Here is a 19,811-nt window from a genome sequence, read left to right as displayed (position 1 = left end):
GAAAGAGCGACACAACGCTGAAGCGGATATGTCCGGAGCGGAGGAACCAAATACGAACCACACACACATTGCGTGTGTCAAGTGTGTGTGCACGGTTTTATCAGCGCATTGCGGCTGAGTGTTGACAGAAGCACCTGTGCTTCCACTCCGCCGCCACTCTTGCGCCATCTTTTCAATCTGGCTGGTGGCGGTGGCTACGGTGCTTGCGATTGTTATACGAAAACGGAAGTAGCGCGTTAAGGCAAAGCCGAAAGGATATGCGAATGTAATGCACTCATGCATACTAATGAATAACGCACGCACGCACACACAGAGGAAACACAAAATCAGGGAAGAAATTCGATAAACGACGGTTATGCTGCCTCATTGACAGAAAAAGGCGTAAGGACTCAGGGGAATTACGTACTTATATTTCAACTGAGTGTGTTCAACTCAAAGTTGTCGCCCTTAAATGGTTTTCGTAAAGTATATTTATTAAAGCGTTTATGTGTGTGTGCGTGAGAATCACGTATTTTGTGTTTACCTATATATTTTAACATGTGCTTTATAACAATTCACACCTCATAAGCAGTTAGGCTTGTACTTACTTGTAGCCTACACAGAAGGTACTGAATTTAAAGTATTGAAAATACTTTAAATATAAGAAATTAAGTTACCTAACAGGGATCTCACATAATCAGCTCAGAATACCGGTCCGTAGTGGTACCGACATCTCCTTCGTAATTAGACTCTTACAAATCGACAAAGCACTCTGACCCTATCATAAATTTGTTTGGATGGCCAATATTTCGGCTATGTCTTCTGGTTCGCCGGAGGTAACGCTGCTGAGATGTTTTAATCTCAGTTCTGCAAAGGCTGGACAATGGGGTAGAAAGTGCCACCTCACCCTCCTCCAAACAACTTTGACATCTAGAGTCCGACAAGATTTTTCGCCATACAGCATGACTGCCTAAAGGATAGTGTCCAGTAAGAACCCCTACGATTGCAGTAAGATGAACTTAGCTAAAGACAAGTAGCTCAGTAGATATCCTGCATTTTACTCCAGGTCAAAAGGATATCGTAGTCGCAAAAGAGCAGGTTGAGCGTTGATCAGTGCATGCAAAGCGCACACGAGATCCATCGGTTCAATGCTAGAACGCAAGACGTCAAAAGCGAGGCAAGCTCCGTCTGACTAGCTCATTGTCTTTGCAGTTGAGCAGGCAACCAAACGAGTCTGATAATGAACTAGCTTGATGATATTTCAAGTGAGGACGGACACTCCTAGTTTTCCTTTGACCACACAAGTAGCAACCTCTGCCGCTCTGCTGCCGAAGTTAATGCTCACCTTCTTAAGACTGCACTTCGTAGCAGTCCGTATACTGCCATCTTAATAGCTACTGTCTGAAAGACACTACAGTGGTCGAGTAGCCTAAAGTTAAGATTGACATATAACTCCTTACAGTAAACGCTCCCTCCAACTTTCCCTTCCTAAATTCGACCCATCCGTGAAAAAGTTGAATGCACCTCTTCTTCAGCGCATCCTCGCCATCCACATATGAATATTAGAAGTAAAGAAATTCTGAAAGGAGGCATGTCCGATGCAACCTCTGAAAATCTTGGGAAAACTTCCAAGAAACTCTCATAGGAACACTTGTCGCGGCCCGGTAGATGTAGTGTATTTTAGCTAGCGCTTCTCTGCATTCTGGTAAGCAAATTTAGTTCCTGCTTTTAATTTGTTTCACTCAACCTTCACACGCTCACTGGGTAAAGCGTAACCAAAGATGGATTGACCAATTGCGAAAATGTTGTCTGCATATAAAATAATGGCACAGTTGGTTATTTACCGTTACTGCAACTGCAGGTAAGACAATGTCCACATGTAACGCATTCAATGTCTCAATAACTGCAATCGCCATTTGCACTTTAACACTGAAGACCCTTGAAACATCAACAAACTCTCTCAATCAGCGACGCATGGCCAATTCCGCATTTCTGCAGTCAATTTCCGTCTGTCACTGGTCGAGCATGCTTCCGTAGACTTCATATTTCGCTAGCAGTTGTGTCGCCATTTCAGCAGACCCCTTGAAGTCATTGTCATGCGACAGCTGCTGTTTTCCACTCGCCCACTTAAGTTGATCGTCAACAATTCAAAGGTGATTGAAAAGACAATTGCATGTAATTTATTAAGGAATTGCATTTATTTGCTTCACTTGCAAGGAGCTCGACTTCGTTCGCTTTTCTGCTGGTTGACAAAATGTCCGAAGGGAGTCTTGCAGGCGCACAAATGAATAAATGTATGAATAGGAATTGACTCTTCACTTCATTGCACTTACGATTGCTTTTAATAAATATATCTTCCTTTGCAATCGCTTAATCAATGGGTTTGAAGGTTCGAGTTTGAGACGTATAAATAGTGTAACGTTTATAGTTTTTAAAAGTTGGTCAATAGTTTAATTTATTTAGGTCAAAAATGAACAGAACAGAATCAAGCAACAAGTATTCTTTTGAATTGTGGACATCAACCTTGTGCTTCTATTACGGCTTGCAACTCAACTGACCTGAAAACAAATTTTCAGTAGACTGCTTAGCGACAGTTGTAGTTAAACATTATTCTTCTTTGTTGGCGTATACACCGTTTACGCGGTTATAGGCGAGAACAGTGCGCCAGTCGTTCTTCCTTTTCGCTGTTTGGCGCCAATTGGAGAATTCAAGTGTTGTCAGGTCCTTCTCCACCTGGTCTTTCCAACGGAGTGGAGATCTTCGTCTTCCTCTGCTTCCCCCGGCGGATACTGCGTCGAAGACTCTCAGAGCCGTAGTGTTTTCATCCATTCCGACGACATAGGTTAGCCAGCGTAGTCGCTGTATCTCGTACAGCTCATCGACTGCGGTATTCGCCGTTGCCAATGCACAAAGGACCATAAAACTTCCGCAAAAGCTTTCTCCGAAAACTCGTAGCGCCGGGAAGGTGAAGTCATGCTTAGAAGTTCATGCAAGTGAGGAAAGTTCTTTGAGTGACATTCTCTTGGGAGTGGCCAGAAACGATTCTTTTACATATGGCTCAAGCAGCTCACAACTTCCGGTCTTAGACCAAGTATTCTCTGGGTTGGTAACCAAGGAACATCCGTTGGAAGGCGAACTAAAATTAGAAGACGAAGGGTTAGAGGGCGAGGGGTCCAGGGTTGTCCGCTGAGTTTGGAACCCGCCACGTAAAAAACGCTCCCAATGAAAAGGAAACAACAGCCTCGGGGGAGAGACCCTCCCTTTTGATGACGACCATTGCAAACGCATTAAGAATTACGATATCCGGTCCCTTGAGTGAGACAGAGCCGCTACCCAGATAGTTGAAGCTATCGTAAAGGTTAAACACCCGGTCTCAATGACAATACCGAAGCAGTGCGAGAGAATAAAGCACCGACCTTTTTCGCTTCCTCGCTGCACGGAACATAACACTCACCCTCATTAAATCCGCAGCGACCATATTCACAAACTGGACGAAAGAATATAGACTTGATCTTAATATTACGGTCGATGGCGTTAAAATTCCAACTGTCAAGAACCCTAAGATCTAAGCATATCAATAGGCTGGAGCTAGATCCATCAGTGTGACTTAGGATAGGACACAATAGACCTAAAGTCGCTATGCAATCCTCATCTATTATCTTATCTAATTTTAACCCTAAGATTTTAGATGTGACACTCGACAGCCTGTGCTCCTTCACTCCTCATACGGCCGCGATTATTGTCATAGTACAGAGCCGCAACAAAATCCTCAAGTCGCTAGCCGGCAGCACATGGAGAAAAGACAAAGAAATTTTGTTGGTAACATACAAGGCTATCGGCCGGCCGGTCCTTAACTACGTCGCGCCAGTATGGTTGCCTGGATGCAGTGAAAGGCAAACGACGAAGCTTCAGACATGCCAGAATACTGCACTCCTGACTATAACGGTATGCCTCTTGATGTCTCCTATCGAACATCTGCACAGTGAGGCACGCATGCTCCCAGTTAAGGAGCATAATGAATTCCTCTCCAAGTAGTTTCTGCAGTGTTTTCGTAGAAATCATCCTCGCAGTCATCTGCTTGAAGCGCACCCATCTCTTCGGAGCATCAAGGAGTCCTTCTTCTACTACGTCGACAACATAAGACAATATGACGACCAGACTTCAGACGCAACTAACTTCAGACATGCAATGACTGTCATTCACAGTGTAACCATAAACACCTTCACCGACTCCCTCTCAGCGAATGGTGTACTTGAAGTCAAAACACCATCCATTGCAGACGAAGAGCTTGAGTTACCGCGATAATTGAGAGCACCCTTTCGCAGCTTCGTGCTGGATACTGTAACAGGTTAAACTCCTACTTATCCAGAATCGACCTCGACGTATCATATATATGACCTGCATGCAACGAGTCCCCGCATGACTCTAACCACTTTTTTGAATGCTCAGCGAACCCTACACATATGACACCGTTCCGCCTATGGCCCGAACCCGTCGAAACAGCACGTTTCCTGTACTTACCGTTAGATGACCTCGACGACAACTTATCTGAACCTTACCATCCTTAACAACTATTTTAAATACCGTAGAATACGAAAAACTACGAAGTGAAATTGTATATTCAAATTATGAATAACAGTCCGCCTTATCACTTGCAGCCAAGAAAGCATATTCCCCAGCGTAAGCTCACTTTTTTATTTAATTAATTTAAAAGAGCAATCATACGACACATAAATTGATGCCGCCAGCATCGCTGCAACAAAAACTCTGTTTTATTTTATCGTACTTAATCCTCGCCGGCAACTTTCGTGTGCTCTTCTAGGCCAAATGCCTTTCTCCTCCAAATCTTAAACCAACAAATAAACTTTCAGCACAAAGTTTCAAGAGAAATTCATAAATATTTCGCAATCAGTGCAAACCAACAGAAACTACCTACATTAGGGTGTTCGTAATTTTCTTAATTGATTGTTTTTCGCTTACGTCCTCTGAAGTCTGAGTTTTTGCTGTAAAAATATGAATGCATGGTAAACAAGTTTTTTATTTTCAATATGAACTGAGTCTAAATCATATTTCTTTTGTCATTTATATTGCATGGGATTTTCTGATATTTTGCAGTAAAAAAGGAAATCTGCAACTTTAAGAAAGTGATATTCTAATAGAAAATTACTCTCTCTAAAAAAAGGTCGTGATAGTTTTTATCATAAAAACATTCCTTTAAAGTTATATGCAGCTAAAGTTATACAACAAATGACCTGAGAATTCATACAAGTGATTTATGCATTCTTTGTTGCTCATACGACATGGTGTACTATATGAATACAGCATATTTGATGCACAACTTAAACTGCATATAACGTTTAAAGGAATGTTTTTAGGAAAAAACAAGAAAAAACGTTAACTTCGGCTGCACCGAAGCTAATATACCCTTCACAGGTGCATTTCTTTTAATAACTATGTGTTCAGTTTGTACGGAAGCTATATGCTATAGTAATCCGATCTGAACAATTTTTTCGCAGATTACATTGTTGCCTTGGAAAAGAATCTATACCAAATTTGGTGAAGATACATTGTCAAATGTGAAAGTTTTCCATACAAGAACTTGATTCCGATCGTTCAGTTTGTATGGTAGCTATATGCTATAGTTAACCGATCTGAACAATTTCTTCGGAGACTACATTGTTGCCTTAGAAAATAATCTATACCAAATTTGGTGAAGATACATAGTCAAATGTGAAAGTTTCCCATACAAGAACTTGATTCCGATCGTTCAGTTTATATGGCAGCTGTATGTTATAGTGGTCCGATATCGGCCGTTCCGACAAATGAACAGCTTCTTGAAGAGAAAATGACGTTTGCAAAATTTCAAAAGAAAATCTTAAAAACTGAGGGACTAATTCGTATATATACAGACGGACAGACGGACAGACAAACAGACGGACATGGTTAAATCGACTCCGCTCAACATACTGATCATTTATATATATACTTTATAGGGTCTCCGACGCTTCTTTCTGGGTGTTACAAACATCGTGACAAACTTAATATACCCTGTTCAGGGTATAAAAATTCAGAACTTTTTTGTAGAGCGGAAAATTTTTTATTATGATTTCATGTTCTCATTTATTAATCTTTTTTTCTGGATATAACATCTTAACTGCAAAAGGCCAAACAATTCCATATAAAATATACGTGAAAAGTAAAATGATTTAGTCACGGTTGAAATTGAAAATAAAGAGGTCGTTTATGTTGAAACCTTCAATTGTTTCCAAAAAACTTGGGAAACGAGGAACACCCCCAATACATAAACATATGTATGTATGTTTGCATGTGTATTTGTGTATAAAAGCTACGGCTGGCATATCGAAACTTAAGTTTCACTTAACGCTGAGTCACTGGAGCAACTAAGACCTCCGAACAGATTATTCTTCAGCTATTATTATTCAAGTTTTCTCGCCGCACTACTTGAAGACACTGGCAATACCACTTTCGGTGTGAGTGTCTTTTCTTTGGCTCGCCCGGTATGAAGTGAATTATAATTAATTTTGCCTGCACAGCAAACAACAACAGAACTATGTAATTTACCGTGACACAAACAACTTAGGTGGTGTCTGTTATGCTGCTGTGTTGGATGGTGCCATATTGTGTGGCATAAATTTTGGTGGTAATCGTTGCAAATTTTTGGTTGAAAGTTTTTGCCAAAACTTGCACAGAAATCAATTTAACAACGAGACAGATTGCTTGGCATGGCGGCGAACACGTTACGCCGAGCGCGTATTCGGTGAGGAGAATAAGAAATCATTTCAATTAATTGGCTCATTAAAGCATCAGAAAGCACCACGGAAGGTGATTTGTTGGAAATTCTTTGCCACTGTAGACTATCAAAATAGTGACCACTATTTATAAATTTATTTAATCGTCGGAAAAGCCATCCGGATGTTGGATAATCACATATTAAATAATACTTTCAATCTTCTTCTGCTTTAATCTTTTCCATATGTCTCAAGCAGCTCACCACTTCCGATCTTGAACCAAGTATCTTCTGGGTGGCCAAACACAATCCGTTTAAAGGTGAGCTAAAGTGAGAAGGCGAAACATCCCCACCCATGTTTGTGCACTGTGTACTTAAAACCCCTAATTGAAAAGAAGAAAATAGCCTCGGATGAGAGACCCCACTTTTAATAGCGACCATGGCAAACGCATTAAGGATTACGATTTCAGGGCATGCACCTGGAATGTACAGTCCCTTAACTGGGAAGGTGCCGCTGTCCAGCTGATCCAAGAAGTGCGATTAACGGGACAAGGACTGAGACGAGAAGATTATTGTGGCATTTACTACAGTGGCCATATGAAGGAGAGAAAATTCGGTATGACCTGACATTCACACCGGTGGTTTAACGTCTAACCACAATCCACATCAAAACGAAGTTCCGGACGGAACAGAAAGACTATATGACGATGTTCTATGAGCGCTTAGACGCACTGCTGAGATCAGCATTCTTATTAGACTTCAAAACAACTATTTACTATCCCGAAAGGATCTATGTTACATTGAAAGAATTGCATGAAAGCCAATACATACATATGTTGCAAATCATTGACTTTATGAACGATCACACAGGAGTTTATTTAAGTTTCGTCAATTTAGATTTAAGAACCTCATATAAACTTCAACAGAAATATCTAAATCTCTGGTATGATTATGATACGTATTCTTCTTCTTTATTGACGTAGACACCGCTTTAGCGGTTATATCCGAGTTTTTCACTGTTTGGCGCCAATTGGAGATTCCAAGTGTTTTTCGAGAGGAGTGGAAGCCTTCCTCTGCTTCCCCCGGCGGGTACTGTGTCGAATGCTCTCAGAGCTGCATGGTTTTCATTCATCCGGACGACATGACTTAGCCAGCGTAGCCGCTGTTTCTTAATTCGCTGAACTATGTCAATGCCGTCGTAAGTACATCTTGTAAATTTTCATGATGAAAAAAGGATAACTTCGGTTGCATCGAAACTATAATATCCTTCAGAAATACAGAGGATTTCATACAAGAACTTGACTTCATCGAATTTTTTGTATGGCAGCTATATGCTAAAGCGGTCCGACATCGGCAGTTTTAACAAATGAGCAGCTTCTTGGAGAAAAAAGGACGAGTGCAAAATTTCAGAACGGTATTTCAAAAGCTAGCTCGAACTTGTGCATTTATGTGCATTTTTATACTCTGAACGTTCCGAAGCACAATGTATTTGGAATCGCAAATAGTAAAATTACCTTTGCAATTTTTTATAAATTATTTGATGCGTTATAAATTGAATTTTTGTTTTTTGAAAATAGAACTTGGTAACACTATACTCCCACACAAATAATAAGGGTTTGGCAGCACTGCATAAGTAATCAGCTGTTCCAATTACTTTTCAGTTAAAGCAATTTAGCGTTTACAATTATAAAATTTTCGATCGTGAGCTAGTTGGAATCGAGCTCAAAGATAAGTAATAGAAGTGGAAGTAAAATGTTATCAAGCGGAGCAACTAATAAATGAGTACGAAAACACGATAAGCTGGCGAAACGTAAAAAGTGAACTTAATGTTGTCGAATTTCGTAGCACAACGGAAGTTGTTTTTGCTTAAAACTATAAAAAGTGAACCACAGTACATATACCAAGGGTAAGGACTGAAGTAGGTGGAAGACGTAGCTTGCGGTTCAAATATAGCAAACGATAAAAATCAAAATGAGTACAAATTGGCGTGAATTGTTTCCAACAAAGCTCACATTTGTCATATTTCTGCTCTACATATCGTTATTCATTGGTCAAGGTTTGTAATAATACCAATTCATTGGTACATATTGATATAATGAGTATGATATTATGGTTCACTTTATATATTGAATTACAGGCATATTCGTAACCGCCTCTCAAGAAGCTAATAACTCCTATAGTTACAATACAATCACCGTGGTGCTGTTTACCGAAATACTAAAACTTATTGTGTCAGCCAGTTTATATTGCAGAGAGTATGTAAATGCATACGCACAAATATATAAATATTAATTTTTTTTTTTTTGCATTGCAGGAGAAATTTTAAAAATCTACTGCAAGATGTACGAAAGGATTCAAATGTCATGTTGTTATACTTTGTTCCTGCTTTTTTGTATTGTCTGTATAACAATTTAGCATTTGTCAACTTGTCAACGTTTGATCCAACGACTTATTACCTACTCCTCCAACTACGTGTCGTGATAACTGGCATTCTATTTCAGGTATGTAATTAAAGGTCTAATATATTCCAGACATACGTATTTGAAAATGATCTAAATGCGTACATATGTTGGAATTTCCAGCTGTTAAATAAACAAACAAATACAGCTTTCTTAGAATCGATATAAAAGCAAAAAAACTGTCTTAAAAAAATATTTAATATCAGAATTCAAAACCTATGTGCATACATATGTATGTACAATGTATAAAGGTATTTCTATGATATTTTGTAGAATAGTACAAAAAACACACTTTGATACAACTCTGTTATCGCATATCATGTCGGTAGTATGAATTTTTGCACTTCAGTAAATTAATAAATAATATCTGAGATATTAGATTGTCCCTTATTTTTCGACCAAGTACTGTCAATTCGGCAACGCTCCTAAAGTGTTTGGGAAATACAAATTTTCCTACAATCGCAGCCAAACATAACTTTATTTTGTACTTTCGCTTTCAGATTATTTTTAAAAAATACCTCACACGTCGCCAATGGATATCGTTATTATTGCTAACATTTGGTTGCATGTTAAAGCAAGTGAATCTGAACAGCTTATATGGAGACACAAATGACGATAGCGAAGCCGCTGCAGTACAGCAAGTCAGTTTGGGCAGTACGACTGCTACACCACCGAAGGTGAGCGGAAAAAATATGTCCGGTTTCGATTTTAGTTTAAGTGCACTGCTAATATTAGCACAAACAGTATTTTCCTGTCTTGCTGGCGTTTATAATGAATATTTGTTAAAGGATAAAGGTGCTGATGTGAATATATTTGTACAGAACGTCTTTATGTATATAGATTCGATTGTATGCAATATTCTAATATTATTTTTAAATGGACAATTAGTGGGCGCATTTACGGCGGAAAGTCTGCGCGCTATTTTGCGATTTAATGTAATCATAATCATAGTAAACAACGCAGCCATTGGTATTGTTACAAGTTTCTTCTTAAAATATATGAATTCTATTGTAAAGACTTTTGCAAGCGCCTTGGAGTTGCTATTCACAGCCATACTCTGCTATTTCCTTTTCGCCATACCTATTTATATTAATACCGCGCTTGCTATTGCTGTGGTATCTTTCGCAATATACCTTTACACACAGAGTCCTGTAGTCAATACAGGTAAAGTACGCCCATTAAATACTATAAGTGAAGCTACACTAACAACACAAGATAAACGAAAGTTGCTAGACTCTGATGGTGATACGGATCTAGAAATGGATATAGTGTAGCAAGTATGATTATTTTACCTGACACCGTATAGTGTAAATTACTGGCTTGCGAACTATTAATGGCCAGTGACAGCACTTAATATAGATTATGATTATAAAATAAGATAATTTTTAGTTTTATATTTTGATATGAATGTGGATATTATATGGAAACGAATTGAATGGCTTTAAATATGTATGTATATAACGGGTGGGTTATTATACCAATAGTACCCTAAATATCTATTTCTTAAAGAAAAATACCATAATCATAAATATAGATGCTAAGAATTTGATTTCTTTAGTTTCAAAATTTGGTGAGTTAATAATTTTATATTTACGTATTTACGAATAATATGTTTAACATAATTCGATAAGACTTACATATTGACCAAATAAAATATTTTCAAAATACCAAACCAGCTGTATTATTAAATTGTACAGCATTGATGTTTTGAAATTCATGTAGATGCTGAAAGAGAATGAAATTTTAATGAATTACACCTCCCCGATGCAACAAAAAAATCACCGTTATACATTTTTACGTCTAAACATCACTTTAGTTTTTATTCAATATAAAATTAAAAAAATAATATCTTCAAATCTACACAGGTCGTCTATAGCTTTCAGCTAACCTTTCAAACTCAGAAGTATGAAACTGGAAATAGTCACGGCATCCTTCCAAGTGCGCCTCCATTGTTCCCACTGGTACCAAATGTGTTGCATTATACATGCATTGATCCAAAGGAGGTCCACGATAATTTTTGCGGCACTTCATCATATGAGCCGGCATACGAAAACGTATAATTCGATGCGAATTGTTGTAGGGGCACAAAATAAACTCTTCCTCGTTCATTCTGGTTGAGTTGTTTACAGAATTCAAAATGAAATATAAATGCTTGACAACCAAAATACCGAACTGTAGGTAAAAATTTAGGTAGAACGCGCGGTTTGCATTTCAGATCAGCTGTTGTCTTACACAGAGTTGCCAAGTTTCTTTCAGTTTAACTACACCAGTGCTACTAATTATATGTAAAAAATATATAATTTCGAAAACAAATGAAAATGCTCCTTTTATACCCTTAACAGGCCACGATATTTGTAACAGCCAGAATTTAACGTCGAAGGCCCTATAAAATATACGCATAAATGATCAAAGGTGTTTGTTCCTCTCTCTGTATATATGCGAAAAGGTCCCTCAGTTTATAAGATATTGATCTGAAAATTTGCACAGGTCCTTGTCTCCGCAAGAAGTTGCTTATATGGTGCAACCATTATAGCATATAGATGTCACAAAAGTTCGATCAAAATCCAGTCCAGCGTAGAATATTGCTCAAGTCACGGTGCAATCTCAGAAAAAATTGTGCAGATCGCACCATTATAGTATATAGCTGCTATATAAACTGACCGATCAAAGTAAGGTTTTAGGTAATTTTATACACTTTTTTGCTGTAACAAATACAACTACGAAGAGTATAATAGTTTCGGTGTAGGCGGTGTATTTATAAATAAAAATGCTGCATGTCAGCTTTGTTCGATATTAAATGTATATTTGTAAACTTTCTATACTAATACAAAGAAGTCTACGGATTACTGAAGCTGAACAATTAATTTGTAAAGCGATTTTTTTTCCTAGACAAATGCCAATTTTATATTTTTATTGTTATTTCCGCAAATAAGGGAATCTATTTCGTGTCCTTGGCCTCCTTAGCGTTTTGTAATGATTGTGTAATAAAAAGTTTGGCCAAAGATTGTGAACAAAATTGTGATATATGTTGTGAATAGGTATTAATTTGTCCCGAATTAATGGTTGCATTAAGTCTAGGTGGAACAGGAAGTGGGCGGAACTGCTTAAGAACTTCTTCTTCTGGAATTGGTGATTCGCCCTTGGCACTTCGCGCGACGTTCTCTGCTGCTTGTTTTGCTAGAGCACGGTGCTTCTCCTATTAAAAAAACTTATATTAAAATTTGTTTTTTCATTATTTGCTTAATTTAATTACCGTTTCTTGTTTGAATACCACTTGTTGATATTTGTTGTAGCGTATTGACTCTTGGTATAGTTCATCAACACGTTCGATTAAGCAACGCATGTGATTTTCCAAAACTGAGGCTGTACCTAAGTCCAAAAAGTTTTGACCCTGCTCTTCCGGTAACATTTCACCCAACTCACTCATCATTATATTGGTGAGTGGAGAATTTTTGATAACGATTGGTATCTCAACAAACAGGCTTTCATACCCAACCTTCAAGTTGCGCAGTGCATCAGGTGTAAAATCTCCATCTTTATACATTTGAATGGCTTGTGGAGTTAATCTATAGGCCTTTAAACACAGGAAACCACGGCCAGACTTTTGCGTATCATAAATGACGACAACCGATTCCTCTATGCTAGTTTGGTAATGGTATTGTGATTCTAGCAAAGCCATGGAAAGGAAATTTCCAACATCTGAACTCTGATACCAGCCAACATGGAAATGATCGACATTTACACGTCGTAAACGGCGCATCATAGTTAACTGATACATTTCTTCGTCCATTGTTTCATCGCCGCTTTTCGGGAAGGGGAAACAGTTGGTAATTTCCAAACATTTGTCTACGACCAAACCCAGCAAGGCACCTTGTGCCAAATCCATATTGCTTGACTCCTCATGGCAATGTTTCACCATTTTCATCACGGCCTGGAAATAAAATAAAATGCATCAGAAAATGTAAAAACCGTATCAAAACAAAATCTATATAAAATATTGGCAACACTACAAATTCGCTGTCACCGCCCGCAAAAGCAAACGTGTAAAATTCTGACGTTACTACGGCTGTATGTCTCACTTTCACATCTTTTTCACGAAAATCTTAAGCGATTTCTTAACGATTTCATGCTTACAGTGCAGGTAATAGTTTCTTTTCCATATTTTCACTTACCAAGCCATCGCATTGTACGTAATTAATGGTGTTATCCACTTCTTCCTGACGACCACGATTACCTCCACGGTTTGCCATTTTTAAGTCAAATGCAAAAGAAAGAAAAAAGAGAACGCATATTTGTCGTGAGCTTGGATGTGGTTTCACAAAATAATATGCACAGTGCTGCCAAATTGACGTTTAGCACAATATTGCCAGATAGTGTTCGCACAAAAATTCAGTGGCGCTCAAACTGTAGTTGTTAAGAACAAAATAGATCTATGGGTTTTGATTTATACAAGCCTCGTCCCACTCGATCTTCCCTAGACAACATATTCCCTGAAAAAATAAAATAAAAAACAGAAGGTATTTAAAGTTGTGTTATATGCAATATCCAATTGCTGTGATATGGAAATGGGTCAGAGATATGTGATTTCACCAAAATGTGACGATGTCTCGACCACCGTCCAATTTTGTCACTTTTTCCTAGAAAGCCCTCTCGTGTCATCCTGTGTTTAAAATTTAATGTCTCTAACACATTTAGTTATTGATTTATCTCACTTTTAACAAAGTCGATATATCCGACCTATTTCAATACTGTCGAAAGAAGTGTAAAAATGATTTGTTCTATGAAAAATCGGGTGATATATGTAGCTTGAACTGAGAGCAAAGAAAGGTCGATTGCCTTGTGCTGCCGTAGAGGAGTCATTGGCAAAAGGTGGGGTCTTTCACCGGAAGTGGTCCTCTAGCTCTACGACACCATAGTCAAACCCATTAACTTCTATGGGAGTCTTTATTTGGTGGAGGCTCTAAAAAATCCCACATTTGCAAAGAAATTCGGGAAAGTTCAAATGGCGGCGCTATCAATAGCCTCGAGTGCCTGAAACTACTGGTATAGTTGCCAGGCCACAGCGGACTCACAGGAAATTGTAAAGCTGTTAAGCTAGCAAGAAATTCAGGTGCCTTTTCTTCAGTACAATGTTAGCGGGTCGGTACTCCCGTATCCTGTGTTGTGTTCAAACACTAGATAATTGGCGACATGCGCTGTCGCAAAAGCCTTTTGACTCAAGATCGATCGTAAGAGATCTAGTGTTCACTTTGCCTTCAGTACGGCTAGCCTCTCCATGGTTGTGGGGCTTTTAACAGGCCATGAAACTTTTGGCGTCCACGGACCAAGGCTGGGAATTCTACCAGACGCCATCTGCAGGAGCTGTATGGAAGAAGGTGAGGTGGAAACAACCTAACACTTCCTTTTTGACTGTCCCGCGTTTGGAAGATGAAGACTTAAAAACCTGGCGCTTATCTTCAGACTTCCCACCGAACTGGCGGGAATGGAAAATAGGCGCTTTAGCAAATTTATATTGACTACTAAGCGTTTTTCTACTTTATAAGTTCGAGCAAAAGAGTTCTTCTCTATTGGCTTCACAAAGGACAAAATATAGCAGTTAACGTCGATGTTGGAACTGAAGCCGACGTTTTTTTCCTCTTTTATTTATTATTCAAAAGCCACTTGCATTGTAAGTACTTTAGTCTAAGTTTAAAGTGTTCACTCGGGTAATATTTGACCCACTTCACCTTGAGGTGTATGGCGTACATATTCTCACAACCAATATTAGAATAGTCTGAGCATCTGGCGCTAAGCGGGAGATTTGATTATTGCAAACAATTAAAAACAGACAGTAATTAGATATATAGAAAAGAATTGTGTAACCAGAGTGCGGTCTTTACAAGGGTACTTGTAATTTACCACAATCGAGATTGATTTCAATATTTGCTAAGGATTACCTTATCACGTTACGTTGATAATGCTGTTGGGTTTAAATAGTCTCTGTTTGTGATCAAAGCAACAGTATCATTCTAACAGATCCGCAAACATGAAGACCATCGCCATTGTTTCTCTTGTTGTTTGCAGCTTCTTGCTGTTCGACGCCACATCAGCTCACCCCTTGGCTGATTCGGAAGTTGCATCCGATGAGGTCATTCTGATTGATCCAGTTCCAGCACAGCGCCCTAGTAAAGACATTATAATTGATGCATCCATTCAGGCCCAGGCTCATGTAGTGGTTCCAGGCTCAGTTGCCGAGGAGCTCGTTAAAATTATTGCTGAGGCTTTTCAAACCCAAAAGTCTGGAAAAGTCAATGGTCCGCAAAGCCGCAGCAAGCGCATTACCTGTGACTTATTGGATGCCTCTGGTTGGTCCAAAACTTTGTGCGCTGCCCATTGTATCGCTTTGGGACACCGAGGTGGCTACTGCAATGGAAAGTCTATCTGCCAATGTCGTGATTAAAAGCTGACATTCGAAAGATAAAATGGAAAGTAAGGAGAGGACTTAAATTAATTTCATTTAATGCCATTAAAATCTGTAGCATTTCTGTGTGTTCAAATATAAATCAATAAATATTTTTAGTTGCGGCGATCGATAGCAAATGAGTGCTTTATTTATTTACAATGTTTATATTCTCAAGTGGACACACTTATTTATTTCTTACTTTAAGGCACCTACATAAACTCATGATAACATATGATAACAACATAAGTATGTATGTGAATCCCATCTATCATGATATTCATTCGGACTTTATAAAGCCACAACCAGTTGAGCAATGTATCAGTTTGTTCTGACCGCGACTTCTAAAAACATGAAAACTATCGTTATTATTTCGGCTGTGCTTTGCAGCTTCTTGCTGTGTCACAGCACAACGGCTTTGCAACCGCTCGATTCACAAATAGCCTCTACTGACGTGGAGCAACCAGAAGGTCTTAAAGAAAATAATGGTGACATAACAATCGATGGCTCTATTGAATCCAGTGCACACATCGAAATTCCAGAGAAGGTAGCCAAGGATTTATTAAAAGCTATGATCGAAGCTTTCCAGCACATGCAAGTTTCTAGCGAAGTAGCAGCTGAGGTCCAGGTTAATACTGGTGCAGAGGAACCGGCAAGCGTGGCGAGTGAGCCACAAAATCGCACGACTTGTGACTCAGGGGCCTGTAGTATGTACTGTATTTCGATTGGACGCCACGGTGGATATTGCAGTGTTTGGTCGGCCTGTATGTGCGTATAACGCACATAGAATTAGAAAAAAAAAATACATTTTTAAAAACAAAGCAAATTGTAATGAATTTCAAATTATTTTTACACTCCCGCAATAAGTTGCTATAGAATATAATTGTTTTGTTTAACAAGCAGTTATATACATATATTTAGTTCTGTCATATGTTCTGTTTCAAGTTTAGGCCCTTATAAAACTGAGACGATAACACTTTTTTTTGCCTTGGATATAAGATCGATTTTAAATATAAAGACGACCCGTTTCGAGGTTTCCTTTTTTTTTAAAGAAAAACCACAGAGACTTCAAATTTAATGGGTAATGTTTATTATCTTTCGAAAGAACATTTTTTGGCATTTATTTTTTGAAGATTATCTCTTTCAAATGTTGGCTGCGACTACGTCTCAGATGGTCTATCCGTTGAGTCCAATTTTCGATGACTTCTTCGAGGATTTCGACTCGTAACTGGCGAATGAAACGCGTGATTTTTTGCTCCAAGGTCTCAATCGAAGCGGGATTGTCCGCATATACTTCAGACTTTACATATTCCCACAGGAAATATTCCAATGGTATGATATCACACGATCTTGGTGGCCAATCGACCGGTCCAAAACGTGAAATTATCTGCTCACCAGAGTGTTCTCCAACAGTGGCGTAGCTACAACTTCGGCCGCCCGGGGCCAAGGATGTTCTGTCGCCCCTCTTTATCTACCTACCTAAATATCTTTTATATTAAGTATATAAAATTTAGGAAGGCCACGTAAATTCTGAAGTTCCAAAATTCTCACAATACGGTTTTTGAGGAAATTGATAGTAAATTTACAAGACATCTTAAGCCATAAAAAACCCATTTTCGCCCTTTATCTTGTACACTTTTGACACAATTTTCAAGAATTTTTGCCCGAATTGGGGTTTTAAAAAACAGTGAAGATCATTTTGCCGCCACCAAGACGTTGCGCCCGGGGCGACTGGAGGAGTCATCGGACCTTTTTTCTTCGAAGACGTCGCGGGCCAAACGGTTACTGTGAGTGGTGAGCGCTACAGAGCAATGATCAACGAGGCGAGCAAGATCGCCTGATTTGACTGCTCCAGACTTCTTTTTGTGGAGCTTTTTGAAGTCGCGGGTTTATGTCAACAAGCCTCAGACTCTTGTAGCTCTTAAGGACAATATCCGCAAAGAATGTGAGGACCTATCGCCGGAAGTTCTGGCCAAAGTGATGGAAAATGCCATAAAAAGGGCTCAAATGACAATCAACTTTGGCGGCGGCCATTTACATGATATCATATTCTCGACTTGATGTAAAAAAATACCAGTATTTACCAGTTTCCTGTGACGATCCTTTCAATTTTGATTCTTTTCATCCTCGCTAAAATTTTCTAAATTATCCGAAAAATATGAATATGATAATCTAACTCCATATTTCACATTTTTCTTATTTCTGCAAGATTATTATTTTTGTTTATTTTCAACTATTTCTTCATTATTTGGTGCTTTATGGCTGCCTAAGATATTTTTCACTATCTTCCTTTTTTTTATTTGAGGATCATCAAGATTTTCCAAAATTCAAATTTTAAATACTAAGCTTTGGGAATATTCTACAAATGATGTTGAAACTATATTCTTCCACGTTTGAAATTTTGACAAATTGCTTTATCATTTATAACTTGATCACGTATTAAATCACTGAGTTGATTTTGAGAAAACAACTTTGGTGTAGAAACATATGTAACCCTCCCATTCAATACCACCGTACAGAGTGCTGATAAATTAGCGACGTCATTGATTCCGAGCTATTATCGGAACGCAAAACGAGATTTTCATTGGATAAAACAGTTCATTATGTAAAGAGTAAGTCTAGATATCTTTTTATTAAAATCATTTGTGCTTAGAATGAATAAAATCGGAGGAAAACTCGGCCTAGACCCCATAAAACTAACAGACCTTATGCATTTAAAAGTGTTACCACATCCTTGCAAGTTGCAATAGTATGAAATTTTCGGTTATACCCGAACTTAGCTCTTCCTTACTTGTTTTTCGTATATTTTCAGTAAGGTGTCTGAGAGTAAGAATCACGTGATTTGTATTCGCGAAAAATGTGCGCAGAACCTTAATCACAACTGAAAAAAGATGTCCAGGGCAACAAAAAAAGTTTTGTAAAGTTTTGTCATGTATTAAATGGACGATGTACAAAATTTTATCGGAAATGGTTAATTAAGATACAAAACTGTAATCAGTATAACCAATCGCTTTAGGCAGGGCTATACGTGGTTTGAAAATTTTCAATAAATGCGAGTGGTTCCGCCGCTCCTAATAAGTTTAAGGGGTCCCGGTGGTCTAGAACCCTCAAATTAAAGGTGTTTTCTGGATTTTTTTAAGGTTAAAAAAGAGCAATCAATTTAAAATTTTTACAGTTTATTTATACACTTATGAAAAGTACAAAAACATTTTTTTCTTAAATAAAAAAAATTTTAACAATATTAAAAATGGCGTCCAAAAACAGCTATCTTAAAACTCCCGGTGCCGTTGTTGATTTTGACTCTTCTGAGCATCTGAAACATAAAAACCAAATAAATTATTAATCAGTAAGAGTACAGCTATCGCTGGGACTACAACCAAAAAAAATTGAAAATTAAAAAAATTTCGCGCTTTTAAAGTTCAGATTCAGAAAACTGCTATTTTCGGACCAGTTTTAGATCGAAAAAAATCGAAGTTCTTAAAATAGTCCCAGCGATAGCTTTTGACCTCATAAACACCCTATTAGAATTTCAAGTGATTCGGATGGATAGTTTTTTTTTTCATCAACGGCACGCCGAAAAAAGTAGTTTTGAGATAAATGACGTACAAAGCATCCATTCATTGAGCCCCTCAACCGCGCGCTACCTGCTAAAACGGCTGTAGAAGCTAAAATAATGTGAATATCCTTTCAAAAATTTTACAGTATATTCTTAAAGGACCATACTTTCGAACTATAACAACAAAAAGAAATCGATTTTTTGAAAATTCTAGACCACGGAGACCCCTTAACATATTTATCTTGGAAATCACTGATGTTATATCAGTTCCCGTATAACAATATTTTCGCTAGCCTCCATATACCTAATAAAAAGATTTTCGAACTTCCGATTCAGTTTATACCACATACATATGTATATCGGTCAATATATAAGTTATCCTAATGAGCCTCTTTCCAATAACAGTCTATCCCTGAACCAAAATTGGATAACATCGGGTCATTCGGGTCGGTATTTAATGCCGTTAAAATCTGTAGCATTTCTGTGTTTTCAAATATCAATAAATTTTTTTAGTTCCGGCGATCGATAGCAAATGAGTGGTTATTTATTTACATTGTTTATACATATGTATTCTCAAGTGGATACACTTATTTATTTCTTACTTTAAGGACCTACATAAACTCATGATAA

At 38.1% G+C, this 19,811-nt stretch overlaps 4 protein-coding genes across 4 annotated transcripts; 3 read left to right on the top strand and 1 right to left on the bottom strand.

Annotated features, from left to right (window-relative positions):
- Nucleotides 1-8,379: 8,379 nt before the first annotated feature.
- On the top strand, nucleotides 8,380-10,842 carry LOC120769274 (UDP-galactose transporter senju). The gene is made up of 4 exons (XM_040096189.1): nucleotides 8,380-8,783; nucleotides 8,865-8,982; nucleotides 9,042-9,228; nucleotides 9,687-10,842. The coding sequence occupies exons 1-4, from the start codon at nucleotides 8,699-8,701 to the stop codon at nucleotides 10,458-10,460; spliced, it is 1,164 nt and encodes a 387-aa protein (XP_039952123.1). The 5' UTR covers nucleotides 8,380-8,698; the 3' UTR covers nucleotides 10,461-10,842.
- A 1,121-nt stretch (nucleotides 10,843-11,963) lies between these two features.
- Nucleotides 11,964-13,468, bottom strand: LOC120769175 (eukaryotic translation initiation factor 3 subunit H). The gene is made up of 3 exons (XM_040096061.1): nucleotides 13,359-13,468; nucleotides 12,440-13,117; nucleotides 11,964-12,382 (listed from the first exon to the last, which is right to left on the bottom strand). The coding sequence occupies exons 1-3, from the start codon at nucleotides 13,434-13,436 to the stop codon at nucleotides 12,125-12,127; spliced, it is 1,014 nt and encodes a 337-aa protein (XP_039951995.1). The 5' UTR covers nucleotides 13,437-13,468; the 3' UTR covers nucleotides 11,964-12,124.
- A 1,705-nt stretch (nucleotides 13,469-15,173) lies between these two features.
- LOC120769471 (defensin-C-like) lies at nucleotides 15,174-15,765 on the top strand. The gene has a single exon (XM_040096490.1). It carries the CDS (start codon nucleotides 15,212-15,214, stop codon nucleotides 15,623-15,625), a length of 414 nt encoding a protein of 137 aa, XP_039952424.1. The 5' UTR covers nucleotides 15,174-15,211; the 3' UTR covers nucleotides 15,626-15,765.
- A 191-nt stretch (nucleotides 15,766-15,956) lies between these two features.
- Nucleotides 15,957-16,539, top strand: LOC120769470. Its single transcript, XM_040096489.1, has 2 exons — nucleotides 15,957-16,045; nucleotides 16,085-16,539. Exons 1-2 carry the CDS (start codon nucleotides 15,978-15,980, stop codon nucleotides 16,401-16,403), a joined length of 387 nt encoding a protein of 128 aa, XP_039952423.1. The 5' UTR covers nucleotides 15,957-15,977; the 3' UTR covers nucleotides 16,404-16,539.
- Nucleotides 16,540-19,811: the final 3,272 nt, after the last annotated feature.

This window comes from Bactrocera tryoni, chromosome 2 (assembly GCF_016617805.1).
Source record: "Bactrocera tryoni isolate S06 chromosome 2, CSIRO_BtryS06_freeze2, whole genome shotgun sequence".
Classification (NCBI taxonomy): domain Eukaryota; kingdom Metazoa; phylum Arthropoda; class Insecta; order Diptera; family Tephritidae; genus Bactrocera; species Bactrocera tryoni.
This window is presented reverse-complemented; position numbering and strand designations above follow the sequence as displayed.

What these genes read in the sequence shown, in the direction of transcription:
- LOC120769175 (XM_040096061.1), bottom strand. Translation starts at nt 13,436, where the DNA reads ATGGCAAACCGTGGAGGTAATCGTGGTCGTCAGGAAGAAGTGGATAAC. An exon ending in ACGTACAATGCGATGGCTTG is followed by an intron (nt 13,118 to 13,358) that starts GTAAGTGAAAAT and finishes TTTTATTTCCAG; the next exon opens with GCCGTGATGAAAATGGTGAA. An exon ending in TGGTATTCAAACAAGAAACG is followed by an intron (nt 12,383 to 12,439) that starts GTAATTAAATTA and finishes TTTTTTTAATAG; the next exon opens with GAGAAGCACCGTGCTCTAGC.
- LOC120769274 (XM_040096189.1), top strand. Translation starts at nt 8,699, where the DNA reads ATGAGTACAAATTGGCGTGAATTGTTTCCAACAAAGCTCACATTTGTC. An exon ending in ATCGTTATTCATTGGTCAAG is followed by an intron (nt 8,784 to 8,864) that starts GTTTGTAATAAT and finishes ATTGAATTACAG; the next exon opens with GCATATTCGTAACCGCCTCT. An exon ending in TAACTGGCATTCTATTTCAG is followed by an intron (nt 9,229 to 9,686) that starts GTATGTAATTAA and finishes TTTCGCTTTCAG; the next exon opens with ATTATTTTTAAAAAATACCT.
- LOC120769471 (XM_040096490.1), top strand. Translation starts at nt 15,212, where the DNA reads ATGAAGACCATCGCCATTGTTTCTCTTGTTGTTTGCAGCTTCTTGCTG.
- LOC120769470 (XM_040096489.1), top strand. Translation starts at nt 15,978, where the DNA reads ATGAAAACTATCGTTATTATTTCGGCTGTGCTTTGCAGCTTCTTGCTG. An exon ending in TGTCACAGCACAACGGCTTT is followed by an intron (nt 16,046 to 16,084) that starts GCAACCGCTCGA and finishes TACTGACGTGGA; the next exon opens with GCAACCAGAAGGTCTTAAAG.